Source organism: Botryllus schlosseri, chromosome 3, assembly GCF_051294905.1.
Source record: "Botryllus schlosseri isolate E-star chromosome 3, Bs_hap1, whole genome shotgun sequence".
Taxonomy (NCBI): domain Eukaryota; kingdom Metazoa; phylum Chordata; class Ascidiacea; order Stolidobranchia; family Styelidae; genus Botryllus; species Botryllus schlosseri.
The window spans coordinates 22,553,948-22,569,876 of NC_137238.1; the positions used below are offsets into that span (position 1 = coordinate 22,553,948).

General features: G+C 40.5%; 1 protein-coding gene across 2 annotated transcripts; it reads right to left on the bottom strand.

Moving 5' to 3' along the window:
* Positions 1–213: 213 nt before the first annotated feature.
* On the bottom strand, positions 214–15,856 carry LOC145436108 (sialin-like). 2 transcript variants are annotated; one of them, XM_080313388.1, is made up of 11 exons: positions 15,516–15,856; positions 14,776–14,876; positions 11,827–11,982; positions 11,251–11,338; positions 10,850–10,936; positions 5,341–5,459; positions 5,107–5,268; positions 2,888–3,014; positions 2,196–2,282; positions 1,638–1,792; positions 214–701 (listed from the first exon to the last, which is right to left on the bottom strand). In XM_080313388.1, exons 1-11 carry the CDS (start codon positions 15,664–15,666, stop codon positions 543–545), a joined length of 1,392 nt encoding a protein of 463 aa, XP_080169514.1. In that variant the 5' UTR covers positions 15,667–15,856; the 3' UTR covers positions 214–542. The 2 variants fall into 2 exon arrangements, with proteins under 2 accessions (XP_080169514.1, XP_080169515.1); XM_080313389.1 differs by lacking the exon at positions 10,850–10,936.
* Positions 15,857–15,929: the final 73 nt, after the last annotated feature.

The window sequence follows — 15,929 nt, forward strand, 5'->3', positions numbered from 1 at the left end:
ATAACGTAAAAAAGGGCAACTCGACAAAAAGTAGAGGCGGAAACCGGATTTCCGTGCACCTACTCGGAAAAATGACGATTTTTCAGTCGTTACACCAGCGACCAGATTTAGGTGATTAAATTGCCTGTTTGAATGTCCTCGTTTGCCTCGAGCTTGATACGGGGCGATGCGTTGCAAGAGGTTGGGAACCGCTGATATAGAACTTCTGAGACGTGGCATATTATTTGTATTCATTTTTATATGAAAAGATTGCCTGAACATGAAACTATTTCAAAATCTGCTGCAGTGTACTTTGGGCGACATTTTCAACGAAAGCCAGGGGCGGCAGCATATGCTCCTGCGACACTGGTTGTATCCAACGCGTTGTATTGGACACACTTTAAAAGTGATAATTCATCCGTAAATTAAACATGACCGGAATTTAAAGTTGGGGTCAGCCTGTGATTCGCCATGGTACAATTTCTCTTTTCCACAACCTTCCGTATTTTGGTACCGCGAACCTTTTAACTTAATCAAGTGAGAATCATTATGGTAAATATATGTCAGTCGATAAGTCCCGTTGTCTCCGTGTCATCAACCTCCCTTTTTGCCCATTGCTGAACCTTGCCGGAACCAAGCAGCAAAAAAATCGCAGTTGCAAGAATATAGCAAGCTGCAGCAGTCAAGTAGAGGACTTCCCAAGCTTTATTTGGATTTTCGATCTGCAAAATATTAAATATACAAAATGTTGACGATATTATTGATGCTTTTGGATTTTGAAGAGTCCATACATTTACATGAGATTTTGTCCTCTTTCTCGAGAATTTTGGTAATAATTATAGCAAAATTCGACTGATATGCCGTAAATCAGCACCAAAGTGACGCTTCGGCGGGTATTTCGGGAGCTGACTGAAAAGTTGACATTTATTTTGTCAACCACCTGACAATGTGAAGGAAAAAAACTGTATTTCGGGCGCTGAGCGGAAAAGTCGACTTTTTTTTAGTCAACCGACCACAAAGTGGGAAAAATTTACAATTTTTTTAGAATCCTCCTTCGGTTTTGCAAGTCGGAAAAAGTGTCCTCTTTTCAGATTTCCAAAATATGGTAACCCTAGCGGAGTAGAGCTGGCATTACATTGTAACATAAAGGAGCGTGTTTCAACGTAAACATTATTCATAATATAATAACAATATAATTATTATTGATACTGGAATATTCGACTCAAAGCAAAATAGTCGATTCGGAATCGGATTACTCAGGTACTCGAACTTGCTCAGCCCACATAATATTGAAGACGATATATCAATGCATACACCATAAGGAGTAACACTGAAAACCTTAAAAATGACAGCCACAGGTAAGCTAAGTCTGGGAATCGCTGCCGTAAGGTGTGAAACGCATCGCCAAAGGTCTTATCTCGAGTATGGAATAGTATGAAGCGTCTGTATGTGTAATTTGGTTTCGATAGCATAACCGTAGTTGATGGTCGCTTCGGTGGAAAGTCGTTGCGTAGAAAGAGGCGAAAGATTGTTGGTCACCCCTCGGTGTTCGCAAATGTTATGACTGGGGAAGCTAATAGATAGAGGCATTATGAAATCCTCGTTTTTAGTAATCTGAATAAAATACAACATGTTCTCTGTTGTAGGTTGAAACTTACGTATGCTTCTCTGAGTGCCCCTGCATACTGAGGGGTCAGAAACCCCATGATTGAACCCGCTGAGTTGGCGAGGGCGAATACAACTCCAGAAAATCCGGGAGCTATATCTATCGCAGATGCTTTGATACCGGTCACAGAGACGGTTGCAGCGGATTCTATAATGGAATATTAGTAATATCTTTAAATTTCCCGCTATTATTTCCGATTTATGTGTTCTGCAGGAGGAATGGCAGGGTATGCACTTTTTCGCTACATGCAAGCATAATTGATCTCCATATTTGGACCCGAATCTGTTAGGTCAATATTTTTCAATGCGTCAATACATTCGTGACTTCATAGATTCATTATAAATTGTCCTCCCATTTTGTATCAAAGCTCGTCTATATTTACATTGCAATAATTTTTGACATGGTCAATTGTACATTTTGACATCTCATTTCCTCATTACTGCACAAAGGATCCGTGAATTTAAGTTATTGCTCAAAACGTTCCACCCCCCCACCAAAAAAAACATCCACCCTTTTTAAATTTCCATCCTGAATACACCTGTATCTTTACCTTGAATACAGAAACACAACAAAGTTATCGTTACGCCTCCGGTGACTTGCGTCATGATTATCAACGATAATGCAGCGAGTGAATATCCTAAAATATAGAATAAATTCATGAGTTCAGTTCAATTCATGCACTATTATTCATCGCACAGAAATCCACTTATGTGACTAGGGTTGCATTGAAAACAAATCGTTGTTTGAAACACTTTGTTTAAAACATATTTTAAACAGTGTTTTAAACAATGTTTTTTTTTTATAGAAAATTATAAAATTAACTTATGGTTGTCTAAATACTTTCCAAAAACACGTTGTATGACCCTACGGACAGCTACCAGCCGATATAGCCGACTTGTACGATATGGTATTGTTGTAATCCTCAAAGTAGTCGGTTCAACAGCTATAGTAGCCTGCGTAGATATTTCGTTAAAGGAGCTATATTTACCCCATATTTTCAATTGGTAATTTCAATCCATTATGATGTCACAATTAAAATTTCGTGACGTAATCGCTGAAAAAAAAACACAATAAAAAATTGTTTTAAACAAGGGCCCTGTTTCAAACATGTCTGTTTTAAATGGATTTTTGTTTTAAATGCAACCCTATATGTGACTAACTGAGCTAATTTATAGCACTTTGGCAACGTAAAATAATAGGATTTAAAATGAAATCTAAATTAACCATATGCAAGTTACTCACCAGTCAACTTAACAGCTTTGCGAACGTTGCCAATTTCGTATCGCTTGGAAAGACACCAGTCAAGCAAACCAAGAAACGCGTAAGCTGCTATCTTCACAACGTATGGTATGCTGCTCAACATACTGCTCTGAAAATCACGATCTTAAGTAGGCTACATAAAATACGATATAGGTGGGTAAATTTCTGCAGTATTTTCTCGCTTCAAGCAAGATAATGTCTCGGGAATTTACGTTCTTTGCAATGTTACCACCGCGGCGGAAAATACAAAATTCATAGAGGAGTCTTTATTCTATGTTCATCGGGATGCTCTACTGCGTAACAGCCTAGTTAAATTGTGGTTACGTAAAATAACAAGGGCAATAAGGGGTTGGTATTTACTACTGTCCTGACTGCGTAGTCGATGACGATAGTTGGATAGAAATTGCAAGTCTGCATCAGAAACACTCTGGTGTAGGAATTAGTCTACTCTTTTCTTGCATTGATGAATATTTACGTAATAGTCAGTCTTCTTTGGTCACGAAAACGTCGTCGAAGCAGCATAGATTATGCAAGTGCTACAGCATAGGTCTCAAACTCAAATGAACTCGCAGGCCAATTTCCTAGTTTCGATGACGCCGCGGGCCGCAGCATCATTAATAGTGATAATCAATGGCCTTATTTGACGGAACCTTGCAGACAGGCGTTGCACAAACATCGTGGGAATGTAATTTACTATTGAACGCTTGACACGGAAAAAATCACATTTTCAAATATTTGAATAAAATTGTGTTTGTACCGGGCAGATATTTTTCAATTATTGAGTTATAGACATCATGTGAGAGGAGAGGATGCATCATGACATCGTAAAACTGTGGGGTTATAATAATGCAACTAGTGGACCTTTGACGAGCAACAACTTTATGTAAAATATCTTAAAATCTACTAAAGATTGATCTGATAGCAGAGCATTTGAGCGGTGTAGCCCAATCCTGGTTTTCAGATAGTCGTGATAAGTATATAGGCTATTGTTACTGTCATTGCCACACTCAAATTAAATGGGCATATAAGATTTTGCCTTCGATATATCAATAACAACTTAAATATAATCATTATTGAGCCGTAGTAATAGCATTGCTTCTTAACCTTTTTAGCGATCGTACCCCCTGTGCTTCAAATAAGATTTCTCGTAGCCCCTGTCCATTTTCAACACAATTTCTGATGGTACCTATTAAATTCAGAAAGCTTATTCACAAAATCCCACGTAGCGCGAACTCTATTTTGCAGTTGAATAAATTGGCCAAGAAAATACATGGTTGCCATACTGACCTGATGAGTTAGCTATATACCCTACGCAACGCAAGCTACGACTTTTTGATATATTACTACTCCCCATGACAGTTTCATAGATTGTTGCGTCCGTAGGATTACCAAGTCACCATTCCGAGCCGCAAGTCCTTCTCCGATTTCAGCGCTTAACCCGACTCAACTTGAGTCATTTTTATTTAATCACCCAGTCAATCCAAATTCGGGTATTTTACGACAAGGTCGCACATCAATCCAAATCACAATTTTCAGTCACGAATCATCAAGGGGTCACATTTTATCATCATGAGTTAGAAATGTGACGTAATAACTGATCTTCTACCTCATGGTAGCTTTTCAAAGTGATGCGATAGTGATGTTTGTTGAGATTTCAGTGATTTTTATAGTAGTTAGAGCGTGAACTTATTATACCTAATAAAGATATATGGCACTTGATTATATCGTTAAATACTTGAAATTCCAAACTGCCGTCGCGTGTTTGAGACCTCTGTGCTACAGGAATGGATTTTATAATGGCAGCCTTTTGTCACCTAATCCCCAATGACAGCCATCAAAATTGCAAAATGACGACTACAGGGCAAAGTAGCCTAATTAATGAATGCAGTCACAAATCTTTTCCATCATATGATGCTACTTTGATACAGTTATATCGATAATGCCACAGTGATGGAAATCCACCCAATTACAAAATTATACTTGACAAAGTAGGAAAAGTGAAAAGTAACTAATTCGGCCCAAAGATGGATTAATTATTCTAAATCGCAGCTACTGGAGTAAGTGACAAAACGCGGTGTTACTGCCATGTTAGTACCTATCTATATGTCGTCTCTAGACTCAAGGTGATTGCGTTTTTAAAGCACAGCTACTTCATCGGGCGTAGTAGCAGAAGACCTACACTAGAATGTGCATGTACTTACCTGTTGAACGTTTAGATTATATGTAGCGTGTAGATACGTCGGCAAAAGCAAATAAAGATAAGATGGCATGTGATCGAAAAACGTACTAAGTATAATGCCCCACACAGGAAGGGATTTGAGTATATTCGACCATTTTACATCGTCCGTTCTGTCGGTGTTGACCTACGAACAAGAATTATTGTGGGATGACATGCACTGTATTTATAAATGATAGTTGACGACTAATTTGCCTACCTCTTCGCCAATCGATAATGAGGTTTGCTTAGCCTCCTCTGGGGTAACATTCGGATTATCAGCCGGATTATCAAAGATAAGTAGAAGCCAAGCCCCCGACCACACCAGTCCTAAAGCTCCTGCGTATATTGATTGGCGTGAAGCTAATAATGTTTTGATTAACACAGGTGTAACATGTATAATTTTTTATATAGATGCGGCGTCCAGTAAGGGGAGGCAAGAGAGACACTCCCTTGCTTCCCGCCAGGTTGAATAAGGAAAATTGTGAAAACCTTGATTATACTACAGTGGTTATATTCCGGTAACGGGACACTAGGGGTATACCATGAGCCAGTGTCAGTCTCAGTACTGACGTAATGTTATAAAAACTGGGTTGTCAAACTGTTTGACCTATTTGATGTCGATATTGAATTCATGCGGTTCGCGGCCTCACAAATTTTGAAAAATGGCCCACGACCGTTTTGGGTTGGCGACCCTGGCTTAGGCTATCAAGTGTCTTATTAAAAAGACTACTCTTTCGCTCGTTTTGATTTCAAATACGTTGCACTAAAACCCTTCTCGACCAAATAAGTTGTTTGATTTTGTTCAAGACCGTCTACTAGTGCTTGGGTGGCCAGGTCTTTGTATTATCCATCCAGCACTCCTATCCAAAATACAGCGTATGTTCACCAAGTGAAAAAATAAGCTTGCTACGGCAGAAATCGTTTCTAAAAGACGAAACAAAGGTTTCAGAGGCTCCAGTCCGTTGGAAGGATGACAACCCCACATGTTTGTGCTGAGGTTTCTTCCTGATGGCTTGGAAAATATGCTACAAAACTATCAAGGGGAGTAGGCACAATGGAGTTCGCTACCTTATGATGCGTTGCTACAGCTTTTGTTTTGTAGTTAAACCGTAAAGAGGTAAAAATTAGGGATGGCGTGTACGTGAGGTTCACGTTCGCTTTCTGTGTGTGGGTAACTCGGAAATTTAGAGGTTCACGTTCACAAACGAACCTTGATAGGTTCTGCACTGTGAACCTTTTTCATATATTACAATTTTCACTTCATTAGAACATCTTTGGTTGAAATTCATTTCATTTCAATTGCGGGCCATCCATGCATGGCGCTGGCAACATGAAAAAATCAGCATTAAACGAGTATGCAATTCGTCAATCTTTAAGATTTTACTTGCTTTGTTACAAAAGTTGGCTCGAAATACCCATCTTACCGTTTGTTGTGAGCTTGACCCGCAATCACACAGCATCAAGTGCGAAATATACTACACGAACATAATCAGCGAATGATGTTTCTTCAACCAATCAATGAATTGATGTCGTTGTCTGATGTAAAAATTCTAGCAGGCGTACGGGGTCAATCTTAATGTCATATGCTTATTGTATCATAGGACCAAATCCGTGCGATTGGTGTGTTGGCTACTGCAGTATAACATGTTAATGCGGTAAAATCGGTGGCAAGTATAAAAATCCGTTTTGCACTCTGCTCAATATCAACGTAGCAATACTCAGATACCAAATACATTGACTGATCTGGCCTAGACCGATAAGGTGTAAACTTATATTCTAGGGATGGTGTGAACGCGAAGTTCACGTTCGCGTTCTGTGTGTGAACCTCAGAAATTTAGAGGTTCACGTTCACAAACGAACCTTGGTAGGTTCTGCACTGTGAACCTTTTTTATATAATACAATTTTCACTTTATTATAACATCTTTGGTTGAAATTTATTGCATTTCAACTGCGCGGGCCACTCTATGCGTGGAGTTGGCAGCATAAAAAAATCAACACTAAACGACTATATACACCTTGGCCATCTCAAAAATCTTACTTGCTTTGTTACAAAAGTTTGCTCGAAATATCCAGATTACCGTTTGTGAATATTTAGTGACTCTATGCTGTGAGGTTGACCCGAAATCACACAACATCAAGACGAAATACACTATGGTCAGCGAATGATGCTTATTCAACCAATCAAGAAACTTTATACCGTTATCTGATATAAATATAAATCCAGCAGGCGTACGGTGTCATTCTTCATATGTTCATCGTATCATAAAAAACAAATCCGTGCGACTGGGGTGTTGGCTACTGCTGTATAACTTGTTATTGGGGTAATAACGGTAGCAAGTATAGAAACCCGTTTTACACTCTGCTCAATATCAACGTAGCAATACTCAGACGTCGAATACATTGTCCGGTCTGGCCTTGACCGTTGAGGCGTAAGCCTATATTCCCTTGCAAGTCCTCGTCGAAATTGTTGGTAAGGCGACGGAAAATATTGCTTTTAGGGGATTATTATATCATTTGATTGCCCTGGTTGATACATTTGGCGAAGTTTAAAACGTCAAAATGGAATTCAGCATTGTGGCATTATGTGGCCCGAGTCGTTGTTGGGTATCGTGTACAATGTACATCAATATAGTCTATCACTTTACTGAAATGTAGGGTTGGAATTAGCAATATGACGTCACGTGACGTCATGAGGTTCACGTTCGCGTTCACACAGAACCTTTCAAAAAGGTTCGCGTTCACACGAACCTGAACCTTTCAGAGGTTCACACCATCCCTATATTATATTCACTTGCAAGTCCTCGACGAAATTGATTTTATGGGATTATTGTATCATTCGATTGCCCCAGTTGATACATTTCGCGACGCTTAAAACGTCAATAGGCACTTCAACATTGTGGTATTATGTGGCTCGAGTCGTCGCTAGGTATCGTGTACACCAGTGGTTCTTAACCTTGCCTCCAGCGCCCCCCAGGGGGCGCTGGCGATTTTGAAGGGGGGCGGAAACGCTCAGGGGGCGATATGGGGGGCGCTGGGCTCAGGGGGGCGGTATGGAGAAAAATGGCTTCGCAGTAGATGATGTGGTAGTAGGACATATCCTTAATGAGTATATTCAGAGCGAATTAACACCGAAAACTTCGTTATTTATAGCCTACAAAAGACATATAGGTTTAATTATCCATATGCGCCTAAATGACTGGCACCGAATGTTCCTGTCTTGGCAATCTGAACCTCAGAAGACGAATTCCATCTGGCAGGGAAAAATAATATGCCAGTGAAGAAATACCAATTTGAAATCGTGAGCGTCTTTTAGTTTAGTACGATTGTACGACAGGGATATATAGAACTAGATATCCCCGTTGGGCGATATCCCTGTTGGGCGATTCTATATTTTTTGATATAGCAGACAGGAGGTCACGAAATAACATCATGCTACGAAGTCATATCAACGGGTCCGCCCGCCCGGCTATGTTTAATTATTACTTACGAGCCCTACAGTTTCCAAGACACCTCACAATGTTCCCTCTACGTTTTGACGAGTCTGCGCACACTCACAAACTCACTGCGCAGACCCTTGGACAACAGTGCGTAACGACTAAAAAATGGTCATAACTTCGGATTTGTTGTGCGCAACGTAGATTTTTTTGCGCAGAGACCGTGTCAGCACTGCGCACGTGCGCAGCTTAGAGGGAACATTGCACCTCACTCAGCTCTACCGGTAAATTTGGTAACGTGAGCAGAGAGGACAAGAAATCGATAGCAATATATATGCAATTCCCGATCTTATTGACCGATTTTATCGTGAATTATCGAAATTTTTCGCGCTTCGCACTGTCTCGCTAAACAGTACAGCTGATTTCGTGGCAAAAGCGAACAACGTGATGGGGGGCGGACGGTTTATCACCCGATGGAAGCCCAAGACCCAAGTTTTTTCGGCGGGCCTGAAGAAGTGTCGTTTCGTTCCTGCCAACGGGTATACGCCCTAAGATGTATAATTATTATTGAGGGGTCCTACCCTTTCAATCACACATCACTCAGCTCTACCGGTAAATCTGTTTACGTGAGCAGAGAAAGGATAAAAATTGATATTAATATATATGCACTTCCTGATCATATTGACCAATTCAATCAATAATTATTGAAATTTTTCGCGCTTCGCGCGTCTAGGCGAGAATAGCTGGCTCAGTAAATGCACACCCAATGTAGATGACCAGTATCAACAAATAACGGATAGCCGAAGGGGGCTCTGGGGGTGGAGCCCCCCGGAAGTTTAGTTTATCTCCCTACGGGGGACTCAAGACCAACGTTTTTTGGGGGGCTGACGAAGTGCTGTTACGGCCCTGGTAACGAGTTAATCGTACCTACTTGCACGCCCGAATATGTTTATTATTAATTACGTGCCGTTTATTTTCCAATACAACAGCTCAGCGCTACTGGTAAATCTGATTACGTGGGCTGAGAGGATAAAAAGTTTATAGCGACGTATATATGTAATTACCACCTATTCATTTATGCATTATAGAATATTTTGGCACCTAAAGCGACCAGGCCTAGGCCACACAAACTTTGCTGACCATCGAAATCACGCTACGGGGTTCTTGGGGCGAAGAAGTTTGGTTTATCACGCTATGGGTGCGCAAAGCAATCGTTTTTAGGGGAGTTGACGAAGTTCTGTTACGGCCCTCCCTCTTACTCATTGTCTTTGGTACATTCCTTACAATATGAGGTTGGGGGGCGCTGGAGCCCGATAATCTTTGAAAGGGGGCGCTGGAGGAAAAAAGGTTAAGAACCACTGGTGTACACTAATATAGGCTATCACTTCACTGTAATGTAGGATTGGAATTAGCAATATGCCGTCACGTGACGTCATGAGGCAAACAAGACATTATAAAAAGGTTCGCGTTCACACGAACCTGAACCTTTCAGAGGTTCACACCATCCCTAGTAAAATTTTGCGTTGCAGTGACTTGCAAATGTGTGTCTGTAATTCATGTGTTTACGACTGTCCTCGTGCCTCGCGCTACGCAAACTTTTCTTACGAAAATGTGATGATTGTTCGGCGAAAGAAAGCAGAAACTCAATTTGACGTAATTGCACCAGCATGCCACAGGCTCAGACGTGCTGAGACACTGTATGCCTGCAACAGTACCCGCTTTCGAACCAGGCTTTTGATTACGAAAAAATTGCAGCGCGCATATATTCATTTTCTACTTCTGGAAAGAGAAAAAGTTATTATAAAAGTTACGATTAGTTGTTAGGGATCCACTGCACTTGAATTATTCCACGTTTATTAAATTATTCCACGTCAGAAAAACTAACAATTATTTACGATTTTCATCCGCATTCATCCGCAACATTCGCACAACGTTCGTCCTCCGCGTTGCATTTATTTTCAGTCGCACAAGTGCGTACCATCTCACAGGTTGAAAATCACCGCTTTAGGTCATTTCAGGATTTCGATCCCGAGACCCGTAGATCATAGCAACCAGAAATTGGTTAGCACGGTACTTGTTCGTGCATTTGTTTCAATGCTTATTGGTTGAAGAATGATTCAGCTAACTATGAAGTAAAACTAGAGGGGTTCAGCGAGGGGCCTTGACGGACAAAAAGGGCCCCACAAAAACAAAAGGCTGAAAATCAAAGTTATGGAGCCTGTAGGTGAAGATCCAGCACTTGCGAAGAATACAACACGACTGCGAAGATGCCAAATTCACACGATATTTACCAGTGCAATAAAATGTATACTGCCATCCATACTTTTCTGCTATAAATCCACACAAAGGATAAATGACGGCTGCTGCTAGCGGTAAGCCTGAAAAATTAAATACATTCTTTCAATCGATTCACCAGTTACTAAATTTTTGGAATTTCTTTAAATGCGAGGTTATGACAAATAGTTCGAGATTAATCTTGCGCACGCCAACGAATCAAAATATTAAATATAGCAGATAGCTTGTAATATTGCAATCTTTTTCGGAATTTCATTGTCCGCTATGTTATAACTTATAAGTCTTCGGAAATGACGTGACGATAGAGAACAATGGTTAGCAATGTTGATTTTCATTGCTGATGCAATACGCATGGTTATTGCTATGGCGATTTTGAAACGAAAATTACCCTATTCACCTGCATATTGAATCGATAAATGTCCACCCCTTTCTTCTGGCGGGGACCAAATGCCCCATAACCCATGCATTATCGGGTAGAAGGTGCCCTGGAACAAGTCGTATATTCGAAATTATCGTCATATGACAAGTCTCATAGCCCAAATAAACCATGTAATTTGAATTTTCGCAACAGATATCCCCATTAATTTTCAACTTCTTTGTCGAAACTAAAATACCAGACCAGACAATGGTTGTTCAAGCCCCGAAAGCGTCAGACCAATGACATGATTAGTAACACTGGTACCCATGGTTTCCCCGCTTGGCGCTCAGCATTACCGGGATAGCATGGAGGGGCGATGCAAGACTTAGAAAGTCTCACAAGGCTTTATCTGCGCCTGCGTAGTCCAGCGGCAAATGGACATCACGCGCTCAAGGTATGCAGCTGCGCAGATCGTGTGTAAGTAGGCCTATATCATGAGTCAGTGTATATGCCGCAAAACATCATGTACAACAAATATGCAACGTCCTATCCTCAACAGCAGCGTCATTCTTGATAGATATTAAATGATTTTGCGAGCAACGTCCGATGACCTACCGCGAATGCTCCAATGCATATCCTCGCTGCCACGAATAACCAAAAATGTATATTTAAAAGTACAGGATTCAGAATTGTTAACAAGGAAGCCATGATTGCGCTAACTCCGATCACCCGAACCCGTCCAAATCTTCTGCCGCACCACGCCCCGAAAACCTGTGAATAAGAGACGGCCTATGAGATGATGCCGAGTCGGTCAATAAGGAATAACGTCGATGTTTTCAGAGTATAGTCCAATGGGTTTTGGCTACTCGGACAGCTGACTCAAATGCGTTTGCGGAGGAGATAGCGTAGTGATGAGCGTCCGCGACACTTACGCTCGCGGCGTGGGTTCAAGTCCCACTGTCTGAGGCTATTTTGGGCTACTCGTCCCCCGTGTCTTGCTACGACAAAGAAGCCCAGAAATTTACCCGATGAAGGATAAAAGAAAGAAATGGACAAGAAGGACCGACGAATAAAATATTAACATCGTAAAGACTTGTGACATCGGGCACTAGCTGTAGCTAAATGCCAGATCAAGAGACCGCAACGGGTCATTTTGTCATATTCCTCTCTGTTCATACCAGAGATGAGCGGATTTGAAATTTCGATGTCCTAATCCAATCCAAATCCGAACCTTCAAATCCAAATCCAAATCCTAATCCATAACTTTCACATATTCAAGTCCATGTCCAATCCTAATCCGATTCCAACTGGAAATTCAGAAAAAATACTAATTTATGCAATGGAGGGATTCGAACATTTTCTTTCACAAACAACGATTCACTTGATTCAAGATAACTTATTAACCATAAGTACATTATTAACTGATCTGAATAAAGTCTGTCGCCATTCGTCACACGACATTTCAATCTCCCAGAAAATAGGTCAATCCAATCCAAATCCTAATCCGTTCTGAAAAAAATGTCTAGTCCAAATCCAATCCAAATCAGACAAAATTTCACAAATCCTGTTTTTTCAAAACCTAATCCTAATCCATGCTCATCTCTGGTTCATACATCGCATTGTGTCTTGTACATCGCATTGTGTCTTGTACATCGCATTGTACATTATGTGAGTATCTTGGGCTGATGAAAATATTATCAGCCGTTTATAGATTAATATTGATTGTTCGTACTTTTAGATTACTTTCGCGCCCACTTCGGCTTTTTTTAGACAAGTCATAATTACATTTTAACAAGTGAACTTTGATAGAGAACGACTAGTTTACAGTTCAATTTTCGTCACGTTGATGAGTAAGATTTTCACAAAAACCATCCGAAATATCCATTAGTTTTGCTATTATTATTTTTGTAAAAAGTGGTAGTGGCGATTATCTTCCATGAGGGTCTGATGCGCCACGGTCTGTGATTACCTTCTGGTATAAGTTGCTTTGAAACATAATTCATCTTCGACTATACGAATCAAAAATTATAGAAGTTCAGGAGTTGATATCACAAATTCGGCCACATGAGTTAATAGTTTGGGTAGGAATAAGAGGTTATAAGTCGTGGATTGGACGTCACGATCCCCGTGTGATGGTAACGAATACGTTTGAAGATTGCACCTATAGTACCATTAGTCGTTTTGCGTTAGTCACGAACATACATATTGCAACTGAGAAAGGAGTCACCTCCCATGAACTGTGAACGCATGCGACCCTCGACCAATTCTACTTTCCGAAACAACGTAGTTGTGTACTTTACAGTCCCTTCGTTTTCTACTTCCAGGTCTTGAAGAAGTTTTGACATGTATCGGAAAGCGATAATTTTACTTGCAATTGAGTAGAAATTTAATGTGTAACAAAGTGTTATACTTCAGTAGCAACACGATGACTACTCGGACCAACCCTTCTCAAATCTTATTCTCTGTGTGGGTAAATTCTGGAAGAGTAGACCTTAGTCTCAGTTAATCATGATGTTATGCATTTCGCTGAACCAACTTTATCATTGCTATCATTTGTCGCGTCATAAATCGAATGGGTTGGCTGTAAGTGGATTCCATATAATCGACCGGGCGTATGTTGCACATCATTTCAATTACGCTCTATGATACTTAATTTGTCCTTTACATCACTAGCATAGTGCTACACTGTAAATACATGAGTAAAAACAAGTGTATTCACCAGCTTTCAACCATAACGTAAGGCGCAGTGTGCTAAGCGACACCGTCACGACATCAATGGTTGTGGGTTCGAGTCTCGGCTCTACCAAGTTTCTATGTGTCGGGGGTTTATCTGGGCTTCTCATCGCCGACCTCATTGCGATTGCAGTAACTTAAAAAGTCCAGAAAGTACAGTGAGCCGAGCTTGAGAGTCGGCAGTAAAGATCTGATGAATGAATGCGTATGGAAGAGAGAGAGCAAGAAAAGTCGCCAAAAAAAATTGCATTGAACTGTTAAAATTTTCATTGTGCCATTGCCGTGAAACACGAATCCTCATAAGGCTATAAGCACCACTGTCGTATCTTATCAAAACAATACAATACAATGCATCGTCAGTTTACAGCGTCAAATCTTGCTTTCATACTCATTAAAGGGAAGAAAACGATTCAAATGAAACCACCATTATTGAGAAACATCCCGGGAAAGTAGGTGGTTTAGTTTACACGAACCCCGTTTTTGCACCTTCTCCATCCCTCGGATTTGTATTTCTAAGAACTGTTGTTTACGGTGTAATTGAGTGAACTCACTTTACGCATACCACGCTATATATGCATGTGGCAAGTGAGGTCTCGTGAGGTGCAGTAAATTTTTGTAACTTCGTGAGGGTTGATACGCTTTGACATAACTGTTGCCTTGCTCTATTAGTCGAATACCATATACAATAATGTGCCGCAAACCTGATTAACACATCATGCCATGAAAAAATTTGGAAGGCCCTCGATTGTCGATTACAGCTAATTGAATAATTGAAAATGTTAAACGTTATTATTCACAACTCTCGTCAGCTCGTGGCACTAAGAAGCATACCTGAGAGAACGTATATCCATAGAAGTAGCTTCCTAAAGCCAGACCCTGTTCATTTGCGTTCCAAGAGAATCCATGTTGGTTATGGGCGGAACTTAGATTTCCTAAACGAAAATGAGGGCGCGCTGAAAATAACTAAGGCGTGTTCGTCCTTCGAATAATCCAATAAATTTAACTTCCGATGGTATCAGGTGGAGTCTACAATAGGATCGTGCCATCATGAACGGCAAATAAACAGATACGCAACATGTTCTCGATCATATACATATGTAATATGACATATTTTTCATAGAGATATCATAAAATTTTAATATGTTTAATCTGTTTGAGTCAATTCTATACTTCCATTAGTAAGGTTAATTGGAATGATCTCTAAGACTAGGATGTGGCAGTGCAACGCACTGGCTGTACAGAATGATTCGGCGATCCGCGGAATAGGTTTCCAAATTAGCCATAGTCTGATAAATTCAAACATAGATCAAAAGGAGTAACAAAAAGCTCAACAATACGTAAAGCTCTGACATCTGCATATATGCTGACTTAGCGCGTTAATATGTCAACACAATTTATGCAATATCCGGAAATGTTTATTTATCCATTCGCGTACTCGACGATATAAGACTACCAAGGTCCAATACAGTTTGTAACGTTGCAATGTTCATTGAAGCCAGTAAACACGCCAGTACCTTGAACATCATGTCGGAATCACCGGTAGAACCGATCCTACCGTGATTGGAAATTACCTGCGCCTTCGTGATGATATCCAATGTTGCTTGCGTTACTGACCATGTCAACTATTGACGAGCTTAGATTTATCCGCAGGGAAGTCAGATTCACCACGCCCAAAAGTCCCATCAGGGAAAGTATCCATCTTGCAGGTATTTCCCGACACATCTGAAAATGTTGTATAGATCAATGGTTCTCAACCGCAGGTCCGCGAACCGGTGCCGGTCCGCGAGGTATATTAGGGTTTTATACCTTAATTTAAAGATGCAAGATGTTGAAGGCTTGTCTATTGGTAAAATAAATAAAACGTCAAATTTTAAACTGATGCAGAACTTCGTGACGTAAGACGAGGCCCGGAAACATGCCCAAGTTTTTTCCGGTGACTACATACGAGCGACTCGCTAAACTGCCAAATTCGTACGATCATTCGT

Bases quoted from the DNA above. Each gene is read 5' to 3' on its own strand.
- LOC145436108 (XM_080313388.1), bottom strand. From the start codon at position 15,666: ATGTGTCGGGAAATACCTGCAAGATGGATACTTTCCCTGATGGGACTT. The intron at 5,460-10,849 runs GTAAATATCGTG...CAATATACGCAG, and splicing joins GTATACATTTTATTGCACTG to GAGCTTTAGGACTGGTGTGG. The intron at 2,283-2,887 runs GTGAGTAACTTG...TCTATATTTTAG, and splicing joins CAAAGCTGTTAAGTTGACTG to GATATTCACTCGCTGCATTA.